The sequence below is a fragment of the Calliopsis andreniformis genome, chromosome 10 (genome assembly GCF_051401765.1).
Source record: "Calliopsis andreniformis isolate RMS-2024a chromosome 10, iyCalAndr_principal, whole genome shotgun sequence".
Lineage (NCBI taxonomy): Eukaryota > Metazoa > Arthropoda > Insecta > Hymenoptera > Andrenidae > Calliopsis > Calliopsis andreniformis.
In genome coordinates, this window is record NC_135071.1 from 12,234,213 (window position 1) to 12,258,437 (window position 24,225).

Here is a 24,225-nt window from a genome sequence, read left to right on the forward strand (position 1 = left end):
TTGCGTTTTGCTGGTGGATAATATAAATATTATATCAAAGCCTTGTAACTTTATTGTTTGACGGTACATAAAATAAAATAATGGTTCTCAATTTTTTTAAGCCATCATTCCATTAAATTATTGATAGTGTTCCCTGACAGGTGTATACAGGGTGGTTTATTTAAAGTAACTAGCAGTAGAATCACTGGGGCATTCCCAATGACAGAACTTATATAGATATATTTCAGATTATGTTCTTTTTAGTAATATTTAGTTTAATTTGCAATTATCATTTCAATTTAAACGCAACACTTTAAATTTATCTTTTCTGTACTTTTAAATGCATACAAAAAGATATTAAGAAAGAGTTTAAAAGTCATTTCAATTTTATATTTACTTAATTATGTCTGCGTATCAAGAGACCTTATTAAATACTTGTTCGAATAATTTTCCATCGTTTCCTTAACACTTTTCGTACTCTTCCAAACGCATTGTTTGATGTTTTAAGTATATACTATTAATAGGACAAGAATAAACGCTATCTTTTAAATCTTCATTAAAAAATCTAGTAACGTTACCTGATATTGGTCAAAACTAGTAAGTGGTTAATTCTCTGGTTATTTTGGGGATAAAGAATCTTTATAAAACTGTTATAATAGCGAATTGTGAATTCTGAATGCTGCTTCACACTTCAATTTTATTGGGAACTTCCATCGAACTTCATTTTTCCACAATTGATTTTGTGTTCGCTTCAAATGGACTTTGAGCCCTTTTGAAAGTTCTGTCCCCAGCAAACTTGTGTCTCGACTTTCAATCAAAGCTTCTGACATTTCATATTTCATTTTAACTTTGAACTTTCCAATTGATCTTGTTCAACTTCTACTCTTAGAAAAGTAGCTCTCCTCAAAGTTGCCTGTAGTAAATGAATTATCGCTTTGAGAAATTGAACTTTTCTCCAAACTGTATTTTAAGTTACCTTACAATCTTCTACTATTTTTGTTTCAACTTAATTAAAAACCACTTTTCGTACATATCAATGTATTCCACCCACTAGGTAAGACTCAAACAATAAGCTGCACAAGATATCAAGAAAATTCACCGAACAGGCGTTTAGAAAAGTTCCCCAACGTTCCAAATGTTAACTCGGTGAAATTAGGCACGCCCGCCTCGTAATCGTATCAGTTTTTCTCAGCTGTAATAAATTCGTCCCTGAGATGTCTCACAAAACAGCATTGCAATTAAGCTACAGGAAAAAATCGCTCGTTTCTGCACGGTACCAGCCGACGCATTAAGTATTGCCATTTAACGCGCAAGGTCTGGCTATAACGCTCCGTTCCCTCCCTGCGGCGGTGTCTTTTATTTTCCAACAATTGCGACAGAACACGTCGATTTTCTTAGTAACGATTTCACGAACACATACACGCACGCGCGCCTCCAACGACAGCCGAACGACGGTGCTTTGGTAGACTTCCCACCATCGTAGCTAAATCATGCCCCTTTTTGCGGGGCCGTACGCATCGGAGGAAATTGGTCTGGTTCGCGATTAAGGCGATCGTTCGAACGTCCTGCGTTTTTTCCTCGACGTCGGACGAACCGTGCGCGGCTTCGACGCGCAGAAAAACGAAAGGAAAGAGCGAATTAGAAAGCTGCCAGCGATAATGAAGCGTAATTGACGCGGAGTTACATTAATCAAAATTACAGTCGGTCTGTATTCGTTAAACCTCGACTAGGAATATCCTGTGTGAAGTTCCCAGCGTCAGAGGTATCGTCGATTTAATCTTCTGAATGATAGGTTATTAATTAATCACGAATGTAAGATATCTTTCGAGGAACTAGAGGGATATTTTACATTCTAATATGTGATATTGTTTTCAGTATTATTTGTAGGTAATTGATTATGGGAACTCCGAGAATTTTATAGACTCTTCTATTTGGAATTACTCACGATTTTTTGTATCGTTACTGTGGGTGTTATTATTAGTTAGTAGTTAAGGGATAAAGTCTATTTTATACCATGATGCTGCTGTGTAAATAGAATTCGTAGAGTTACAACCCTGTATACGGATAATTCTTACTATATTAAAGTGTGTCTCGTGTGCAATCTCACCATCTCTGCACAGTACACAAAACCTTCATTCTTACTCTCCAGTTTGCCCCCAAGTAAACATAAAACTATTCTTAATTACGATAAATCAACCCTCCGTCAAAACTTCCCGCAAACCTGCAGCGAACCAAACGCAGCTTCTAACTGCATCTCGCGTAGTCGAAATAAATGAAACGAGCTGTGACGGGTGTAGAAAAACCGATAACGCGTTACCACGCACACAGGTAAAGTGGTAATCGCGTTGGCGGAGGTGATGCAAACACGAGCACACGCCGACGATATTGTTCTCCGCGGCGTTTTATTCAGACAGCGTGATTTTCCACGTATCACTCCCAGCGTGCAATTATTTCGCGCATTATGCACAGGCAGCGTGTGAACGAGGTCGAATCGTGTCCGCGGCTTTGTCCCGAGATCCCAGTTCGACCCTTCGGGACTCCGTCGGGAAGCAAAGGGAGACAGTTCCGCAATGCCCGAAGCGTCGACAGTGCTCCTTTTATTCCGACGTCGTTTTGTTTCGCGGACGCGGAAAAATTGGTACCGTTTGCTCGTAGGGTTGCTCGTGAATGCCGACGAATTAGTACCGGGTCCCTGGAGGACCTCTTCCTCTCTCTAATGGAGAGAACTCGCGGGAGAATTCTTGGCGACCTTGTTTTTATCGGCCCCCGCCAGAACGTGAGACCAGGCGAAGCTTTCTTGAAATAGTGGTTGGTATTGCAGAGAAAATTTGAGACGTAATTTTGGAGGCGTTTGTGGGAGACATGGATGCAGCAATTGTCAGTGTTCCTTCAGTGACAGAGGTGTTCGGGTTAGCTACGCTTTTTAGGCCCGCGGTAAATTACTCGGGAGAAGGTAGATGATTACTGTCCTGGGAATTGGAATAAGGAAGATAAAATGAATAGGTCTGGAAATTTGTAAATTGGAGGAGCTGAGCATTTTTCAATGTAAGCATGTTTGAAAATTTTAATGTTTGAATATTTAAACATTTAAACATTTGAACGTTTGAGTATTTCAATATTGGAATTTTTTAAATCTTGTAACGAGAGAATACTTACTTGTAATTTAATTGTTGGAAATAGAGTATTGTTCCGTTCTGAAATTTTTCTTAAGGGTACAAACATCTTAGAGTACGCAACTACTAGTCCACTTACTTAATACATGGTACCTAAATAATTACTGCTTCAGTAATAAATCATTATTTACGTACCGATCAGTTAGTCTTTACATTTCTCTTTTATTTAAATTAACTCAGATTCATGCAGCCCAAAAAAATCGTAATGCAAGAGATTAACAATAACTTCAAAATCGTAACAATAATTTAAAATAAGCAAACAAATAATCGAGAACTAGCTTCGCTTTTCTCCACGTTAAAGTAGCTTTTCTTAGTCGACTCAAGGGAGCTTTATGTTCCATTTCAAGAAGTCGCTTCCTCATCGGGTGAAACTAATTAAAGAGCGTGTCCAGGTAGGAGGCGAGTGTCGGAACCAATCAGTGGACGCCCAATGACCCGAAAATTAATGGGAATCGTTGGGTATCGGGCGGACGAGCGTCGAAGAGTGACAGTAGCCAACGAAGAGCACGGTAATAAAGCGTCCACGTTGGCACTCGGCATCGAGCCGGACCGATATTCTTTATTTAGCTGTCGATAACCAATCGGCCGAGTTTTATTTAGCCCCCACGATACCATTTCTCCTCTCCTTTTCCCCTCCACGCAACGATGCTCATTGTTACGGAGAAACCGCCTCTAGGTGGTGATTATCGCGCTCCCTCCTTGGTCCCATCCTGGACACCCTGTGTCGCGAAGCGCGCCACCTTCGGCCAGATTAGACCCACGGAAAAAATATGTTTTCGTTCGACGTCGTTCCAGAACCGTCTATCTAGAGTTCCAGCTCGACGTTTGGTTTGAGAGAGAGAGAGACAGGGAAAGAGAAGGGAAAATGTGTAATGGACCTTTTGGGTGATGGCTATTAATAAATTTCACGTTCTAATATATACATTTCTGAGATGCACACAGTTCGGCTGTTACTAAACGCCTCCCAAAACTCTGTAAGGGCAGGAAAATCCTGACCTGGACAGGGTCTTGTAGTGGGTAAAGGGATAAAACGCCAGCCTGCCTGAAGGACGAGATTCTTTAATTTAATTTATGACCCTTGGCGAAAGCGAGTCTTTCGAATACAAAGCTTCCAGAAAACTGTGTCTAAAACTAAAATATATAGAAAGTGCATTACAAATGTCCTGGGGCGGAAGTTGGCGAGGAATCGTGCTCAGGGTTATCTTCGATCGGGTGGAGATTCGAGGGGGAAGAGTTTATTGGGCCAATTAACTGCACGCGAATTTATCGCAGATGATTTGCTTTTGTTTGGTCCCGTTCTCCAACACGAGATAGCATGGGATCGTGGGTGTGTGTGTGTGAGTAAAATTGATGATATTGGGGGGGAAATGCTGTAATTAAAGAAGCTAGTTATCGCTGTGCCTGTGCTCCACGTGATAATGGAAAGCTGGAAGTGTTGAAGTAGTCGAAGTGTTTTCGAGGTTTTCGTGAAAATTGTTTGGGTAATTTTAGGATGTCCATTTGGGATTATTAAGGGACGAGGTCTCTTGTTTACTTAGATATAGACACTTCTCCTGAATAATTTCCTCTTGCCAACAGAAACATAGAGACCTATCTACATAATATACATATGTATAATATGTAATCATCTGACAAAGGCTGTTCTTGGGGAAATTAGCTACGAGAAAGGTTGCTTTGTAGAATACAAAATCAGGACATATGTAGATTATGTTTGATGGTACATCCACTGCATTGTAGATCTCACTGATGACTACTGCAGAATGTCTCATAAAATGAATCGTAGAATTTTAACGAGGGTTGTTTTGGTTATGAACCTCTCTCAATTATAAACAAGTGGTGGTTGCGTGCAATGCCACTAACATCCTTGGTAAAACCAAACATCAGGGAGCTGCCCTTTGCTGTAGGTGAATTACTCATCAGTAAACCATGAGCCTGTGGTAAGGGAACTCTGCATTCTGGATGGTTATGGATAAAGCTATGAATCACTGTATTTACTGTACATGATGATACTTGCTGCCCATTTATTCAATATTTACATACTAGTTATAGACTCGTAATCTGACATGAAAAATGGGTTTACAGCATGTAAGATTCACACTTTTGAAAATAATTCATGTATCAACAATTCGTGTTGGTCTGATGAAAGCTGAAGTTAAAAGAAAATTTGTTGGATTCGAGGTTAATGGAATAATAGCAACATTTCTTTAAAACTTAACAAGAGGTTTATTTGTAACGTAGCACCAAGTGTTAAAGTGACTGTACCAGCTTGCTTCAAAATTACACAACGCCTTATATATCTAGATGTTATGGTGGGGAAAGCATGACCCTAGCCCTTAGTTACAGGGTGATTAAGTCAGCTTTCTGTAGGAGTTTGAACTCTGAGGTTGTCAGTGAAAAACAGGAATGACGCAGTTGTTTTGGAAAGAACGACCCTATCGCAGTTATCTTTAAGTGATTCAGTTACAGTCAATAGATACCTAAATTGGTCATCCAACAAATTGCAGTAATGTGAAGAATGAAAATGCAGGTGGAAATACTGAGAAACTATTCAATAATAAATAAATACTGTAAGAAGTTTCCAATAATGATGTAAGAGAATATTTCTATAGAAAAAAGCTATCAGTGATATAACATTTATATTCTTATTATGTGTTTAATGAGCATTATGTGCTGAAATTTCATTATTTGAGAATATTATATTAAATAAAAAATAAAAAATATTAAGAACTTAAAGAATGGTGGAGTCGTTAAATTTTCAATGAAGCGGCTATTCCAAAGCTTAAATTTAGATTTCGACCAAAGAAACGCACGAAATAGCTATCCATTAATTAAGAAACCCAAAGAGGAGACGGTCAATGGCGCAGGACAGTTCCTCGGTCATCTGAGCGCAAGATTTATGACGCAGAGTTCGTTCCACTAACATTCACGCTCCCTAAATAAATGGTCGCTGACCAGAAGACACTCAAAGAACAGGGAAGTTACAAAGGTGGTCTCGAATAGTACGGTCGTTTAATGGGAGAGAGGCGAAGGTCGGTCTATGGGCAGGCTTTTTCTCTAAGTGGCCGCAGGATTTTAACAAAAGGTAATGTTAAAGCACGAGTTCCAGTGCTGGCGAGAAAAATCACAGAAAATGAATAAAAACGCTTTCGTCTACACTGTCGTAATTTTCACGTTTTGAAACTGTACAGAGAGTTGAGTTTGTTCAGACATTTTGAGCTTTTAACACCACTTTTATTTCAAAAATCGTACCAGGAAATCCTGAAATACACATTTGCAGGTGCTAACATTTTAAGCACTCGTGTGATTTATTAATGGAATTTCAAAGCAGGATAAGTTTACATTCAAGAAAATTGCATTTTTTCTGGAAACTGATCATAGAATAAGGCTTGTGGAAACAATTCTTTCAAATTTTGAGGGTTTGGAGAAATATCACCTTGCTATTCCAATTTTTTTACAGGTTGCATTCCTACAAGTGAATTTAAATTAAAGAAAAGTACATAAATTAATTACTCAAAAAACTAGCTTTAAATAAGTTATCCCTAGTTACTCAAACATTTTACAATTTCTCCATTTTTACTAAATTCGAGGATGTTCTTAAACATAATCCATGTCAAAAGTGACTCGTTACAAGACGAGGGACTCTACCAGAAACATTGTAGAAATCTTCCCGCTATTATGCAAGAGAATTTATTAGTACCTGCGACTTATCGAATGTACCCAATAATATTGGTTCAGTTATACAAGAGGTATCGCTGCCAATTCCCCTGGCGATTGGGTCGATCTCTCAGATCGAAATCGCGCGAAAGGCCACAGTGAAACGCTCTCGCGGAATTAATATTCTTTCTTCGCAGCCGCGAGCACGCCTCTTCTCATCGTCCAGGCTTTTTGTCGAGCATATCAGCACTGTGAAAGTCCGACTTTAAAGTGGATCAGGGAGTAGCAGAGGTCGTGGAAAATTCAACCGTTCCGCGTGTTAACTACCTTGAGAGAGTTAACGCAGGGGAACAAATATGTATCATCGGCTCCATTTGACCTCGTTCGTGAATCGCGAAAATTGGCAAGAAATATTGAGAAAATTCGAGCAGATTGGTTAGTAGAATTTTTCTCTCTCTCTGTGGTCGAGTCGCGGACTATTTTTGGGATTTTTGACAAAATTTGGACACTGCTGGTGACTTGGACCAGGATCAATAGCGATGTATGGAAATCCTGTCGCGGTGCCAGTTTGCTCTTCCATTGGAACCGCTGCAATTTAACTGCATCCTTTATTATACTTATAGAACGAAAAGCAAGCTCTTCTGTAGCCTAAAAATTTGGTAAATGCAACTTGTTTCGTAATGAGAGGTTTAACCTAATTGCAGGTTAAAAGCAATTAATATCGATACTGATTCTTGAAACGATGATGAAGAACCGAGACGATGTTATGAACTGTTAAGCTACGTTTACACTAGGCTACTTCTGGCCTGACCGAGGTGATTAACCTAAAATCGATCAAAATTGTTGTTTTAACTTCCCTGAAATTGGGTTTATGTGAAGAACTTTGATCAACTCAGTTGTCCAACCAACAGTTGTCTAATGTAAACGTAGCTTTATGGATGCAAATAATTCTGTTTCATATAAATTCCAATTAGCTTCCAATACTTCTTATCACATCGATTCTGAGAAGGTTTTAATCTAAAAATTAGTCTTTAATTTCCTTTTTGTTTTGTTATTTTTTCAATGAATATTAGCTAAAGACATCTTGACAAGATCTCCAAGAGCTTCTTGGCATCGTCGTCTTCTGGATTTCCTCGATCCTGTATTGCTACTTCATTGTGTGAGGAGGTTAAGCAACAAACGGTAACACTACCAGCGCATTCCCACACACCACTCCACTTTCCTTTCTGTTTTCCCAACGTCCTGGCTGTTACATAAAAGGACTTAACGGGGCCAACGGATCCAATACACCGTATCGATTCCACGATTGGCGGGTTGTCGAAACAGTGAACGATCAGGGATGGATGGTACCATGATTTCATCCTCTCTTGTCAATTAGTGGTGTAAAATGAAATGGAAAGGTAATCATTAATTTCAGAGTCGAGAACTATTTTACGAAAGACTTGATTTTTCAATTTTACTTGCTTTATATGATAATTATGATAGTGACATCATGTAAATAGGATATTGTTATACTATGAAAAAATTGACGCTCACTTTTTGAGAATATTTGCACAATTTAAAACCATTTAACAATTCAATGAAATTTAGGTAATTAGACATCGAAAATTCATTTTATCTTTCCAGTTGGTCTTAAACCTTAATCGAGGTTCTTCTGTAGGTATAATCAGTTAAGCTAAAATCTATTAAGATGGTTAGAAATACCATTGGTATTTATTTCGAAAATGGGTATTTATTTTGAGTCTGTGCATATTAAACTACCTGTTCCAATTAAAATTAGTAGAAACAAATCGCAGATAATTCTACCATCAGAAGACCCAATATCAAGTAGACTTACAGTAGAATTGTGTAGCCACTATTTTTCTTGTTTCCTTAAGGTGATCGATATCTCATCTTTGATATGATCACACTGGGCTATCAATTTGTTCTCATAAACCTATTCCTCCTCATCAATGAGTCTATAACAAAGAGGAACAGTCTAGGTAACGTCCTTCACGTGATATCTCGAAGAAAAATACATTAATCCTTCAAGGATAACCTCCAAGCTAGACCTTGCCCCTACAGCATAAGTTATGATCATTTCTTGACAGGGGATGCTAGATTCGTTGGATATGCAATATAGCACAGTTTAACAGCGCTCGAAGCACAGACGCAGAGTATCAGATACTTGGACCCGATCCCAGGCCTTGAGGGTTTATTCTAAGACCGCGAGGGCTTCCTCCTCGGGTCCCGTGGCTCGCGTTGGAGTCACTTTTTGCGTGATGCAGGAGAAAAGTTTTCAAAGGGTAACACGGTCGATGCATTAGGATCGTCTCTCTTGGGCCTCTGATCTCCATGTCTTTTTGCAACCGATTCCTGCGCGTGTGCCTCTTGGTGCTTCGTTTTTCTGGGAAACAGCTCGAGCTCTAAGTATTTCAGTACACGCGGCTTACCCTGTTGAAACCTTGCATATTATTGGTTTTGCATTTCACACTGGGGTGCCAACAGGCTCGCAGCCCTGGTTCATTGTGGGAGAAAGTTGGCAGTATCCGGTGGCCAGCGATTCCCTTTCTTTCTCTGGAGTCATATTTGCTTGGATCGAATGAACTTCTAGAGATAAGGCAGTGTTTCTCAAAGTATGATTACAAATCCTGGTGCTTTGTTAAAAAGAAAGATATCTTTCCTCGTTATTTCTATATGCAACAATCATTTCTTCAATTTTTCGTTTCGTTTAATGCTGCGCTGGGCAGTAATTGATTGCTTTATGCATAATTACTTCTGTGACCGGTTATCGCCAGTACTTATTTTATTTGTAATCATTAACCTATTAATTGCCATCGAGATAAATCAATAGTCGTAAAAAATGTTTGTAAACTGTAATTATAAATCTGCAGAAAAATTCGTTTTAATTGAGAAAACGCGTGTACGTTTTAATGGCAAAGTCTACTAACTGTGCCTTTCACTGGAAGATAGAGAAAATGGGTAACATGCTCGATAAGTGTCTATTATTTATCGAGAGCATGAACAAGAAAATGGACCTCTGTGGAGATGTTAACGGTTGCTCGAGTAGAATATCAAATCATTGGGTAGGATCTCGAGAAAGGTTATCGTATTTTCAGTATTCTAGAAATGATATATTCTCCCGGACCTCTTCTTTCTGCATGCGTGCTGCGTGTTTCCATTGAAAGTCACTCAACTTTCATAAGGATGAAAGTAAATCCATTTTTCATAGCGCGATTGCAATCTATTCTTAAATTAAATTTACCGAGCATTCAATACATATACAATTCAATCGAGAATTTATACACGTTTTCGTTTTTAAAATGGTACATAAAAACTGATTCAGAATTGGGTATCAAAGAGTAGTAAGAAATTGAAAAACATTTTTCGTCTAGTAAACATATGATTTCTTCAGGAAAAATCGTAATATTATAATAATTTAACTGTCATTCAAACTATAAACAGATGTAAATAAATATTTGAGCCAAAATGTTCAACCACACTTTTTGTGGAAATTTTAATTTAATCTTGGAAACACGTGAATAATAGCCAACTTTTCATAAACTGAAAACATACCTGCATGATTGTACTGTTATAAAATTATTTGTGGTTGATAAATGATATTAAAAATATTTCCTAAGCCATTTTAACGAACTTCGAAGTTTCAGATGAGAATTCAGTATTTTACAAAAACAATTAATTATCTTCAGTTCACTATAGTGTATTACTTTATTTACCCAAACTCAGTTATAAAATGCATACGTTACTTATCGCATCGTTATTTTTCGTTTCACAAAATTACCGACTTTGTCATTTGAGCAGCTCATTCATTAACTACTGTGCAGCATTTGGTACTAGAAACGATATCAAATAAAAAGTAGAAGACTGTGTTAAGAACGATACGAAATAAAAAGTATAACACCAAGCTAAATATTGGCACCCATGTTCCATGACACGCACATTCATTAAAAAAAGACTAGAGGAGAAACTAATTTGACAATCAACTTGTTAGAAAGCCGAATCTAAAAAGCCACTCCTCTAGAACGACGCTGTACAACAGCAGCCAAGAAGGAATGACGAAACCGAACGAAAAAAGCCGCGATAGTCGTCTAATTGCGCGCGTTTAAAAATCGCAACACTTATCGCGCTGCTTACGCAATCGTTCGACTGGCGTACGAAAAATCGCGCGCGAGTAGGGGGAAACTCGTGCGATAATCGCAAGGCGAGCGTTGCAGTCGCTGCACGTGTCACTGCACACGCGTTTTTCGCCTTATATACTTGCCAGCAGGCGCTCGCGATAAGGAGAAAGATTTCCCGATTTCCCTGCCCCCTCCTCGAGATGGGGCCTGGCCTAGATACCGTCGATGGGATCGCGGCCCATCGAGTCCACTATGATTCTTCATTCATGCGTCCACGCGCCTCTGTCGAGACGCTTGCCAGGCCTCGCGCTCTCTCTCACCTCGCACCCAGCGAAGTGTACCAGCTGCGGGGACTGCCTCGAATGAAAGAGCACTCGCAATCATTTGGCACACGATGCTCCTCCGAGCGTGGCCCGAGACCCATTTACCCTTTAATAAGCCGCGATGAGACGTAGAAACGTTCTGGCGGCGTTGGCTATGTGAACATCCGATTAACCCTTCGACGGTGAGCTTCTAGTTGCTGAAGGACTGGACGAAGGGAAATGAGAATTACGCACTGGTTGCTGCGTAACAGTAGACGTGTGGCCACCAATTTCTGTGCTGAGGTGGTCCTTCGAATGAAAGGTAGCAGTGACACTTAGGATTGAGGATTTCTGTGCACTTTTGGCGCGAAATTTAAATCGGTTAAAATTCCTTTTAGCTCTCTGTGGGCAGAATTGATTTTTACATCTTTTGTGGGTTGACTGGGGTAACATTTTGCCTGTGATTAGTTTTTTACCGTTTTCAGCTTTCAATATGTCTGTAACAATTCTGGGATACTTATTGGAGTATCTATTTTAATGCACCATTGCTACTTTAGTTAAATGTGTGTAGCATTTAATAGGAAAAGTAAACATTCGGAAGAAGTTTACGAAAAAAATCGAAATTTATTGCGAACTAAATGGATCTACGGAGGGTGGAAAAAATTGAACTTTACGTAACACCCTCAGATCTCCAAAATTATGATTAAAAAAACGATTTTGTGCTTCAGTTCACGTCGTAAATAATTATGATTTTTCAGATACCAAAGACAAAATTTATAATTATAAATTTACATTATACGTATTATTATTTTTATAATTAAATAATATATAAGTGTATAACAAATGTGAAGAAATATTCAATTCAGTGCCATGTGCATAGCTCGACCTATGTCACCATATTGAGTTTAACACAAATCCTCGTTCAAATGGAGCCAAGTTGAATCTATCAATTCGATGAATTATTCTGCGAAAATAAAAATTATGCGAAGAATAAAATTCTATTCGTGCAACATAATAGTACTTAAATTAAGATTCAAAATAAATTGCAAGAATTGAGTATCAGAATGAATATCTACCTAATTACGTAAAATCTATGTAAAAAAAAGACACTATACGCAACATGTCAAGGGTGCTTACATTTTTCCTAAAACAGTAGTAATAATAAATTCGAAGAAAAACACTTTCTTCACGAAACGTCTAGAATTCGAATCTCGTCATTAACAGTAATAAAAATCCAAATTACCCTAGAAATGAATTCCTTCGTTGGTTTGCCTGTGTACAGTGGGGCACGTAGGTAATAAAGACGATGAAAATTCGCTGGTGTTTCGTGCACTGCCGATATAGCAACTGGTGACCTCTTTTAATCACGTAATTACATAAGCTTCCGGCGCAGGGTGAACCTGGCAAACAGGGGGCAAGAATTTCACGGCACGACACTGAATTCCCAGAATATCTTAACTTGGACTAATGCTCCCCTTTTCTAATTATACATTCTACCCGCTGCAAACACATGCGCCCACGATTTGTAAAGGTGGGTGAAATGAACAATGGATGTTCTGGTTTATGAGAAACGATTTTGTATTGGCGAGCATTTGTAGCTTTTCAAGCTGTCGAAAGGGTAACGTTTTCTAGTTTTATTACGAGTTACGTAACTGTCGTCCTTTCAATGTCAAAATACTGGTGCAGGTATTGTCTTAAGTTTAATTTTACTGTGCACTGTTATGGCGAGCATAGAATCCTGTGGTAACTATCTCCAGTGAATGCAAAATCGATGAAAAAATTGTCTGATTGAAACTCCCCCATTCTGGATAATTTTATACGTATTGCAAATTATATATATCGTTATCATACAATTTAAACTCGATCGAGATATTGTGGGATGAAATGGTAAAATTTGTTAGACACCCTGAAGAGGATTTAAGAAAAAATGTTATAAGAATAATTGCTAGGTTGTATTATATAATCAGTGTCATTATTGATAAGCAAGCTAAAATATAGTGTAAACAATAATAACAAAATATTTAGTAATTAACGCCTAATGAAAACTAATTTTTTATATATTTCATAATAAAAAGGCTTCTATTAACCCCTTTAGGCCCGAATTTATTTGAGCTCTAAAAGAATGATCACCATTTATTCACCACTCATCATTACTAATCATAATAGCGTAGGTGAGTATCTAATAAAATTTGATGCCTCTAGATCCCCATGTTTTGTAGTATCCAAGGACCAATATTATAAACACTATAGGACCTCCATTATCCGAAGTATTGCAAGATTCAAACCTGAAGCATACTTCTAATAACTAGCCTTATTTTCTTCAGCAAATTGATATTACTTCATTATTTAAATCTTAATTAACCTTCTACTATGTCCTTATTCTTATTCCATCAAATCTGTACAACCTTAAATAACGAAAATTAAATATTCGAGGGTCGACTAATTGAGGTTCCACTACTACATTTACTGTTCAGTTTTTGTCAATATCGAGCGCGAAGAGTTTAAAATAAAGATGTGAACATTTTAATTGAGTTCCAAGTATCCAACTACTTATAAACGACAGCATACTCCAAAACATCGTCAAAACATCATCTTCACATTCCCAAGGAGTTCCACCTGAGCTTCCTCGTCTCCTCATAAACAGCAGAAACGTCTCGACGCTGCGACACGTGAATCAACGTCAAATATCCGTCAGCGGCTACAGGTCGACAGTTTTTCTTTTTACGTCGCAGCTCAAGTGATCTCATATGCCACCGAGCCAGCAGTTTTCCCCTCATATGGCATGTTTTGCGTTCATTTCGACCACGAATAAATCGCCGACAGGTATCGCTAACTCTTTTCCTATTCTTCTTCGTCGTTCCTGGCGCGCGTTCTCTATTGTCACGCGTACAAATCGATCGTTTCTAAAGCGATTAATAATCGATCGGTCAGTTACGACGCAGTAATGCAAATTAATTGAACAGAGGCGGGTCGATACGCACGAACGAAACCCTCCGCGCGGTTTCTTTCTTCGTCCCGTGAATTTTTTCGTTCGACTCCAACTCCCCAGCGTTTTCACACTCTAGTGGATTTTTCTTTCGTTCTCGTTTGATACTGCTGCTGGCTCGCGAGAAAAAGAAAACGTTCGGGCTAGTGCCGCGTAAAATCGATACATTGTCCAACAGTTGTACAACATATATTTCAGCCTCGATTTACCCTTCACCACCCTCTCTCGTCTCCTTTCCCCTTTTCGCGCTGCTCGAGGAGCAAGTGGAGAACTCTTGTGTGAATATTGGTTAGTCACATACGATTGATAAAATGAAAGCAAGTGGATATCTGTGGCTGTAAGGCAAAATGATGTTTAGTGGTTGGAGATTTGAAAGGTTCGTAATAAAGGCAACTGCTGGCGAATTTTACAAGGTTTTAATAACACGTGGTAGAGTGGTCAGATGAAAAATTGAGACGTGGTGAAACTTGTAGCATCGAGAATGCAATACGTTTAAAGAGATGAATATTTTGTTAACGAGAATATTAGTTTATTAAACAAGAGTTAAAGATATATTTTTGTATTCTCCTGGGGAAAAGTATCAATGTACCTGAAACATGTAGGTACCTACCATAGTAGTTTTCATGATTAATTAATGCTTTGTGTAAATTTGTGAATTAGTATAGATCACGTTTATAGGAAATTGGAAAGTACGCAGAATTGATGTCAACAAGACAAAATTAAGATTAAAAGACACTTTCCTTAAAGCTGAGAATGTGAGACACCAGTGCATGACTCAAAATTGAGATTTAATCCTAAAAATAAAAGTACATGACATGCTATTTTGAATTGCAGTCTTAGGTATTTTATTGCTTGGATCTGTTATATTTTAGGGAAATTTTTCCTTATTGAAAGATCAGGCAACTTTTTTTCGAGGCAAGATTTCTTCGAGTAGCAAGAGTTTTTATGAGTTCCCATACAAGCAAAATATCCATGAGTCTCTGGTTCCCTTAGACTTTTTCTATTGAAGTACGTCACTGGGATCCAATAACAACTATAAGAAAAAAATCTCCTGTCTTTTTGTTTTCCATCCTCCTGTAAAAGTAGCCAATTTCATCCAATTTTCATGAAGCTTGACGAGCCTTGACATTGGTCAGAGGACAATCCCAAAAAGCGATAACCTTGAACAACACCAACACAAATAACAAGTTTCCCCGTTCTCTAGAAATAGTACATACTCAATTCCTCGTATCGAATCATTGCAAATTGCCTCTTAAAAACAAAACCATGCGCAGTCCTGTGACAAGATAATACTATCAGGTGCAGAAGATGCAATATCAGTGCAATGAGATGTTTTTTACATTAAAATGCATTAAGGTTGCATGCTTCGCGAGAAAAGTAATCTAGGAAATTAGGGTTCAGTATTTTAGGAATAGTGTATTAGGTTCCACACTTTTGAGAGGAAAATATTGCAATGAAATATTTCACGTTTTGAGACAGTACATATACCAAGATTCTCCATTTTGGAGGAAAACACATTAGGATTCTCACAGTGGAGTGAGTCCATTAAGGTTCTATGTACATTTTTTTAACAGTACTACACTAGGGGTCCACGTTTTGGGCAGAATGTATTATGTCAAGGGTCTGCTTTTTGAGACAAATTTATTACATCAAAGTTCTATATCTTGAGAAGAAAACACATTGGAGATCCATATAATGAGTTGAGTGTATTAAAGTTCCACGTAATGAGAAGAATAATCTATATTAACTCTGGAATGGAACACTGAGGTCTTAAATGGCCCCAGCAGAATACTGGTTCCTATTACTGCACTACAATGTAAATACAATTAAAAAAGCTCTATATAGATTTTTAATATTTGAATTTGTTTACCTTAAACTATACACTTGAAAGTACTTCAGCGAATTGTCAGAGAGTATTTGACATATTTAAAACGTGTAAAAATCGTGCCAAACTTAAAAGTGCCATTCCAGAGTTAAGAGTTCAGGTTCCTATATTTTTCAAAGAACATATTAATTTACAACTAGCACCTTTAAAAATAACACTCCAGAGTCACGTGTTTGAAAACACGTGTCAGGGTCGCACGTTTCATGAAAACGCACTCGTCTGTGTTGAACACGCGTTTGCTCTACCTGCGGGTGATTGTCGCAATCAGGAAGCCTGGACAGCGCAATTCGCTTCGCAATCCGCGGATCCAGGCGATGACGTAAGGGCACTAAAACAACGCGAGCCGTGCCCGCGACCTTGAGTTTTCATCGCGTGCCAAGATTACGTTGGCGAAGCTCACGTCGATCAATTATATACCTGCCATTTAGCACTTGGAAGCAACGCGACTCGATCAGGACGTCCACCCAGTCTCCCTCGACCTCTACCTATTTGTCTCACTGGTATCGATCGTGGCTTGCGGCTTCGCGATAGGGTTCGCCCTCGAAATTTAGCTTTTGGCCTTCCCTGGTAGAAGCAAACAATTGAATCTCAAAAATACGAAACCATCTCTAACAAACTTAATCCATGTTTCACTCATGGTAGAACTTTGTATAGGACAAACCTCAGAAACTTAACTCGTAGAGTTTATAATTAGCTCGTACAAGTGTACTTGGTTAGAGTAATTTTACCAAATGCATTCCTATTGTATTATCGGGTTAGTTATATCTTTCGATCCTTGCATACTAATCAAATGAATAAAAAGAAAGTTATATAGGTATTTATACCTGTATGTTTAACATATTGTATATGTATAGACTATTGTCTCGAAATGTGGTCAGTTCTCTGTATCCGATATATGATCACATTCAGACTCGAAACTTGACCACATCTGCAAACAAAATTGTATGTTAAATTTTGCTTATAAAGTCGTGTTACTTAAAAAAGAAGTCTAATTCTTGATAAGTGTTAGAGCTCTAGTATCAATTATTAGGTACATAACTTCAAGGTACATATTACTGTAGAGTAGGATCTTCATTAACCGACCTAATCCGAGAGTCACATATAAAGCGCTTTTCTAATAGTAACATTTTATTACTCATATTATTTACAAGAGACTACTAAACCATATCTCAAGTTTCAATCGATATTTTACTATACTCGTATCATCATGACACCGACTGATAAAGTCCCTAAATAAAACTATTTCCGAATAATTAAGAATCGGTGATCGAGGTTCTGTTTTCGTCGTATTCTCAGCTAATCATCTTCAGGTTTCCTGTCTTAGGCAATTTTTTAAATTACATCACCAACTTCTACTGTTTATAATACTCGTAACCCAGGACTATCTCTTTATCTAAGTACGTAGTACAGAGACGAAGTACTATTACTGTTGTTTTGTTTACAGATGTCGATCTACACAATCAAATCGACACCTCGTTGACGATGCCAGCCACTTATCAGACCCTCGTCGCTCGCGCGCAATTGGCCCAGCAATGTTGCGGATTGGCACGGGAGCAGACTAGGATCTGCGAGAGGCTGGTGCACGATCAACACCTTCAGCAACAGGGCTGGGCTGCCGTGGTGGCGAACCTGGAGGACATCACGCAGATGTTCCAGTCGCGGGCTGATCTTCTGCAGCAGAGCTTCACCGCCTACCTCTCTGAGAGGCAGCAGTACATGGAGCTACTTCAAAAGTGAGTAGCCTTTACAAGTTCGTATTATTCGCCATGCACTCGAAGGTCGCGTTGTTACGTGTACCTATTCAAATGAGACGAATGTTGAAGATATTGCGTTCGAATAGAGTCGAATGAATGACGGCTTAACTGGAATTAGCTGCCAAATTCAATTAGAGGTAACGATATTAAACGATCTGCATAATTGCAATCTGACAATGTTCTGAATTGAACTCCTGACTTCGCGTCACCTTATATGGAGCACAGTCGCAGTTAGCGTTTGAATCGAAGATGCAATAAGTGCAGCAATCAAGTGGCATTTTATTAATGAACGATAATCACATATTAGCATCGTTGATTTCCGAAGAATCGTCTACATAATATATTGCCTCGCGTCATGAAACAGGACTGACGCAACGTCCGAGGATGTGACTACAGTTATGTAAATCGCGGAATAAACCTGTTGGCGAGTGTAATATCTCATAATAAACTAGTAATCAGCTTGCAACTATCTGAATTTCTTCTTTGCCACAGTTTCAACAATGATCTGGGCACACTTGCTAAAATCCCAATCCTGCCAGCGTTACGTGCCCAAGCCGAGGGTCTGCTGAGTCCCGACGACCAGCCAAGTCAGTCTGAAAAGGACTCCGAGGGCAGGGAAGAGGTTCTAAGTTTACTTCGATGGATCTCGGCGAAAGACAATCAGAGCAGCTTGGAGCAGGTAGCGGATCAGTGTTCTCGAGGCCTGGAGCAGTTCGACGAGAGGGTGATGGAGGCCCTGAAGACCGAAGTGAACGCGGCGATCGACAGCGCGAACAAGCAGGACATGAAGGAGATCAAAGGCCTCGGCGAGAGGCTGTTCGCGCTGGAACAGCTGATGCAGCAGACCAAGAAGCTTGTCCACGAGCAGGGAGAGTTGGCCCAAGGCTTCCTCCAGAATCAGAGTCGCGCTAACAACTTAGGCGATGCTAGCGTGCTGCCTGACCTCTGTACCTCGCATAGACGTCAGCTACTGGTGATGTTGAGCAACCATAATCAGCTGCGTGACATACGACGCAGGTGCACGAAGGCAAAGGAGGAGCTTTCAGTGAACATCTACCACCGGCTCAAGTGGATAATGTACGTCGAAAACAAGATGATGGAGGTGGATGGGAAACTGGTGATGTACCACGAGAGTCTGAAACGGTTGCGGAAGCTCCTGGAAGTGCTGCAGCAGATCCACCTGGCGCCGCAGATGTACATGAACGCAGTGGCTGAGGTTGTTCGAAGACGCACCTTTTCGCAAGCCTTCCTCCTGTGGGCCAGCAACCTGGCTTGCCAGTTGCTGACTGTCCACAGTGAGGAATTGGCACGTCGAAGAGAGTTTCAGAGCAAGTTCGAGGGACACTTCTTGAACAACTTGTTCCCAGGCCTCGAAGACACTCCGCCTCCTTTCGCAACTCAAGCACCATCTGCTTTTGATAATGATTTGCCAAAGGTATTTAGAATTGAGTTTTCATTCATAGACGGAAAGGAGAAATGTAATACCGTATAGTCAAGTTGGAAATTTCTATATAATTGTTACAGTTGACAGCAGAAGATATGGAATCTCTTAGATCGCAGCTTCCTGACCTAGCACTTACCGTCTCATCGCCAGATTTGAATAGTATTACTCAATTCTTTTTATCTAAAAGCCTCACCGAAGCTAGCACCGATGGGAACAAGGAGAAAGACAGCACTTCTATGCGCGTCGACGTTGCTAGTAAGGAACAAGAACGCTCAAGGCCTCCATTGTTGTCTGACAGGTACCTGAAAACCATTTAATGGAATAAAGACATTCTCTTACTCGTACAAGACATTTTGCTCTTCACCAGAGCTTTCTTTCTCAATCCTCAGTCGTATTTCACGTTCACCCAGTTCTGATCTCTCGTGCACATCTTACCACAAAATTTCATTGTTAATCGTACATTGTAATGTCTTCAGGGGTGGCTTCGAGTCGGAGACGGACACGGAGGAATTCGAGAAGATCGGCCAGGGCGCCGCGGACTCTAAGCCAGAGTCCTTCGACGGCGCGAAACAAATGCGTCAAAAACAATTGGAGGTTGGTGCCTCGCGAAGCGTGTCCCCCGCTTCCTCTACCTCAACTAACTTATCCCCGCTAAACTCAAAAGTCGTGGACCTGACGAACCGATCGTCCTCCTCGAGCGAGCCTGGATCCTTCCATTTCCCCAGCCTGTCCGTCAGCGAGCGTCCAGCTCAGCTGAGTCCCCTCACTGAGTGCGCCGAGAATGGCGAGTCGAGCTGTCTGCTTCATCGCGCCGCAAACGGTGTTACCAAATGCCGTGACCAGTCGTCGACAACAGTCGAGGAGCCGAATTCCCTTAGTCCGAATCCCTCTTCCTTGACACGATCCGTGATGTGCGACGGCCAGCAGCATCAACGCCACCAGCTGTCCGGCAGTGGCGGTAGCAGCCCCTCCGTTGGAGTAGGCGCTACTGACTTCATGGGTACTGAGTTTTACATGGACGAGTCTCTGCCGAGCAGTCTCAGCGAGCATCCAGGCGACGGCCAGCATCAGGCTATCGTTTCCCTTCTCCAGGTACTGGACGACTTACAGCTCGCTAACTGGTCTCGTAGTCGTAGCCGTAAACGTTCCACTACCGCTGATCTCTATTTCTCTTTACCCCCTCTTCATGTAGATTTGGGTAGACACTGTTTCGAGTAACGAATGCAAACTGTGGTCCTTACTATAACGTAGCTGTGGTGAGGATCAGAGGATAGTTTATGTACATAGATGTTTTTTCTTATATTTGATTAAGTGTTATTCGAAGAATACCCAACTCTGCCCCAATACACACTATTCGCTTGCATTTCTGAAGTAAACCTTTGTTAACTCATATTCCGCCCATATGTTACTGACTTTCCCCTGCATCACTGTATCGTATTCCTATATTCCTCGTCAGACCCGCGAAATCAGCGTTGCTCAACCCTCGCGTCGCTTACTTCGATCTCTGTCCACTTACCTTCCCTTTCTGTGGTTTCTAGGTACTACTTTCGTTGTCATTGTCTTTACATTCGCTATCCAAGTTATTAGCGCTGACTTAATGCAAGTATAAATACCAAGACGTGGGTATGTATCTCTTGCCTGCCGTCTGGAGTTGTTCCGCACCCTTCTCGTGTGCCTTCTGTCTCCCGTTTGAATAATGCTTGCCTGTCTATGTTTATTTGTAGGCGTGGTATCTTCGTATGTGAGTGCGTGTGTTTTAATTTTTTTACAGGATAGCTGCCGTCGCACTCTCGTTTTCCCAATCCCCGTGACCCGACAGTATATTCCCCAAGACATGTTCAATCATCAGATCGCTTTTCACAGTTACACTGAACTATTCGTGTGGGGTCCGATCAATTCGACTGACTATTCATCGTCGATGTAACCGCGTTACCATTCACACTGAACACACGAGGCCCTGTTTTCGTCAGATTTATTCTTAATAGACGTATCTATTCCTCCACCACACTAGCAACAAAATCTCATTATCATACATAGTATATATAGCTCAGAGAGAAAATTCTGTTCATTAGTACTTATGAGGGTATTCTGGCGCTCGACGTTTCAGGAGAATCTTGGCAACACCCGTGAAGAAGTGGAGAGGCTCCGTTCCATCCTGAAGACGATGAAAGCAGTTGTGTGCGAGGCTTTAACTTCGGTCCGTCAGGAACTGGCTGTTTTGAGGGATCGGTCCACTGAAGACAAGAGCGGGCTTTCCGACATGACCGAGCGGGTCCGCGAGGCCCTCACCCTGTACTCGCGCGAGTGCGATCGACGCCTTCGGGAACGTGAGCAGGAGTTGACTGTCGACCACGAGCTGGAAATGGCCGACGTGAAGAAGCTGATTCAGAATAGGGAGGAGGAGATCTGCACTCTCAAGCGTAATCTCTTGGATAAGGAGACCGAGCTGGCGGAACATGAGCGTCTGATGTCCACGATGCGACAGAAACTGGAGTCGGAACAGTCAGAAATGAGGAATCTGCAGACGCGTGTACATCAGCAATTAGAGGAGACGTTGGAACAGGCTCGAGTCGACAAGGAAGCCGCAGTAAAGAAAGCGAACGATGAGAGGTACATGGAGATCGCAACACTGACGAATTCTGTGACACAGTGTCAGAAGCTGATCCAGGAGCTTGAGGAGAATTTGAACACGACTCGCAGCGATCAGCAGAGGATGGTGAAAGAGTATGTAGCGGAGCTAGAGACCATCAGAAGCCGATTCAAGCTGATTGCCACTACCACTATGGAGCAAAGTCCGAGTGATTCTAGCCTCGAGAAAATTGAAGTAAGTATTAGTTTTTAAGGTTCTGGTTTTCAGTGATTCATGCTTAATATAATTTCTTCTGCTCTCCAGAGGCCAGATGTCATCGAATTGGCCAGTCATATCCTAACCCAAGGGAAGGAAGACGGAAAATTGGAAAACTCCGTTGGAATTCGTACAGCTATAGAGAAAGAGAGGACAGATTGTGTGGCGAAACTCAATCACGAATTGCGATTAGCCAGACAAGTAGTTGAAGAAAAGGAGCGAGAAGTGGAGATGTATAGAATACGAGAGGCAGCGCTTAGTGAGGAATACAAACGGTATAAGAACGCAATCAGGCGACTAACTGAATCCGAAGCCTTCAAAGATATCCTAGTAGAGGCTGGCTTGGGCAAGGAACATGGCGAGGAGCGGTTAGAAATGAGTCAGAGTAGCCTGGAGGAAGTGTTGAAAAGCCTGGAAACTGAGAAAGACGAAGTGGAAGTGTCCGAATCGAAGAAGGTGCGGCTTGAAGCGAAAAACGATTCCAGTTGCTTGTCTAGGCGGTTGGAAGTACTTGAAAATGAGAACAAGAGGTTGAACGCAGAGCTGCAATCGCTTCGAGAGAATAAGGAATCTGCAGAAGCGAAGATTGAGTCCCTGGAAGCGGATAAAGTTCGCTTGGAGATTGAGCTAGTGAAGGAACGATCCAGAAGGAACTTCGCTGCTCCCGAATCCTCATCTTCTTCAGATAGTCGTGAAAAGGATATGAACGCTTCTGTCGCCGTAGTCACTGAGTCAGGTTCGAGTCGGGACGCAGCGACCAGCCCTGAACCGAATCGTCGATGCCCCTGCACGATGTGCTTCTACTCTTTCTCCGATGTTCTTTCTCCGAAGAAGACCGCGGCGAAACTGATGGAGCAGGGTCGCATCACCGTGAACAGCTGCAATCCGGGTGATATCGTGCTTGTATTCTGGGATCCGACGCATGGGAACTATACGATATACCAGGCATCTTCGACTCTCTATTTCCTTAACTCGGACTGCGTTGCTGCCTTGGACTTGGGTTTGAATCCTGACGGAACGCCGAAGAGTATACAGACCATTGCTGAGGTTATCGATAAGGAGTACTGTCACGCAAGAAAGGTAAAAATTTTGTTTTATGTATAATACAGAGGGTGTTTTGAAACATGTAGAACATTTCTGGAGGATAGAATTCTAGATACGAATAATGACCGAAGACGCCTAGCTTTTTTGGTTATACGTTATTTTGTGTTACATGAAACGCTGACTCGTTTCTTGCTTGCACGATATGCTGTCCTTTTTAAGGCTCTACTAGACCTAAAGATATTCTGGCCTCTTGAATGAGTGATACACAGTCATGGATCTTAAAGAAATTATCGCACCATATGTAATATAAAATAGCGTATAACTGAAGACCTTAGCGTTTTCACACATATGTGGACATGAACTTTTTTCATTGTCTTCGTGTCTGGAACCTACCTTTAAAAACTGTTCCATATTATCTGACACACCTTGTAAAATGCCTGGATGCTTAGAACTCTTGCCACTAGATCAATTTTATTTTCCAGTCGGAGAATCGATATCGCGTACCGCGTGGCACCAAGTTCTATCGTGTGCGCGTGAAATCGGTGGGCAAGAACGCCGCTTTAATGACCAGCAGCAAGCAGCAGTAATCAGCGTTCCGACCAAAGGGGAATCCCTCGATTCTTGCTCCGTGACCACTTCGGATTCGCGTCGTCAGGATGAACTCTTCTGGCCTTGTACACGCAGTTTAATCGCGACGCGGATCTTTAGCTTACGTACATGTTTGCGACCATCCGGAAACACTCGGATTAAGGCCAAAACCTGCCAGAGCCTGTAGACGCATCCTTGACGTCGACTAGAAGCGGATAGAAGATTTTGATGACGAAGGACTAAAGAGGTATGACCTGTTCGCAGGTGCCAGGCAGGATTACTGTAGACGAAAGGATGCGACGGCGTTTCATTGTGATATAAATAATTTTTAAATGAGCGAAACATAATTGCCGAATGCTGTGGTTAGCTGTGACGTGTAACGACATTTGTATTCCTTTTTCTTTTCATTTTTCCTCGCGAGAGTGAGAGCGAGAGAAAAAGAAAACGTGCGCG

At 40.8% G+C, this 24,225-nt stretch overlaps 1 protein-coding gene across 2 annotated transcripts in view; it reads left to right on the forward strand.

The window, feature by feature from the left end:
- Atg17 (autophagy-related 17) overlaps positions 1-23,914 on the forward strand; it is a 60,738-nt gene extending 36,824 nt beyond the window's left edge. Inside the window, exons 3-9 of one of the 2 annotated variants that reach the window (XM_076388110.1) lie at positions 17,542-17,830; positions 18,344-19,286; positions 19,376-19,593; positions 19,772-20,387; positions 21,403-22,119; positions 22,189-23,220; positions 23,667-23,914. In XM_076388110.1, coding sequence (XP_076244225.1) covers positions 17,542-17,830; positions 18,344-19,286; positions 19,376-19,593; positions 19,772-20,387; positions 21,403-22,119; positions 22,189-23,220; positions 23,667-23,771 — 3,920 coding nt within the window. In that variant the 3' untranslated portion in view covers positions 23,772-23,914. The remainder of the gene's footprint in view (positions 1-17,541; positions 17,831-18,343; positions 19,287-19,375; positions 19,594-19,771; positions 20,388-21,402; positions 22,120-22,188; positions 23,221-23,666) is intronic. The other variant, XM_076388111.1, reaches the window with a different exon arrangement.
- The last annotated feature ends 311 nt before the right edge of the window (positions 23,915-24,225 follow it).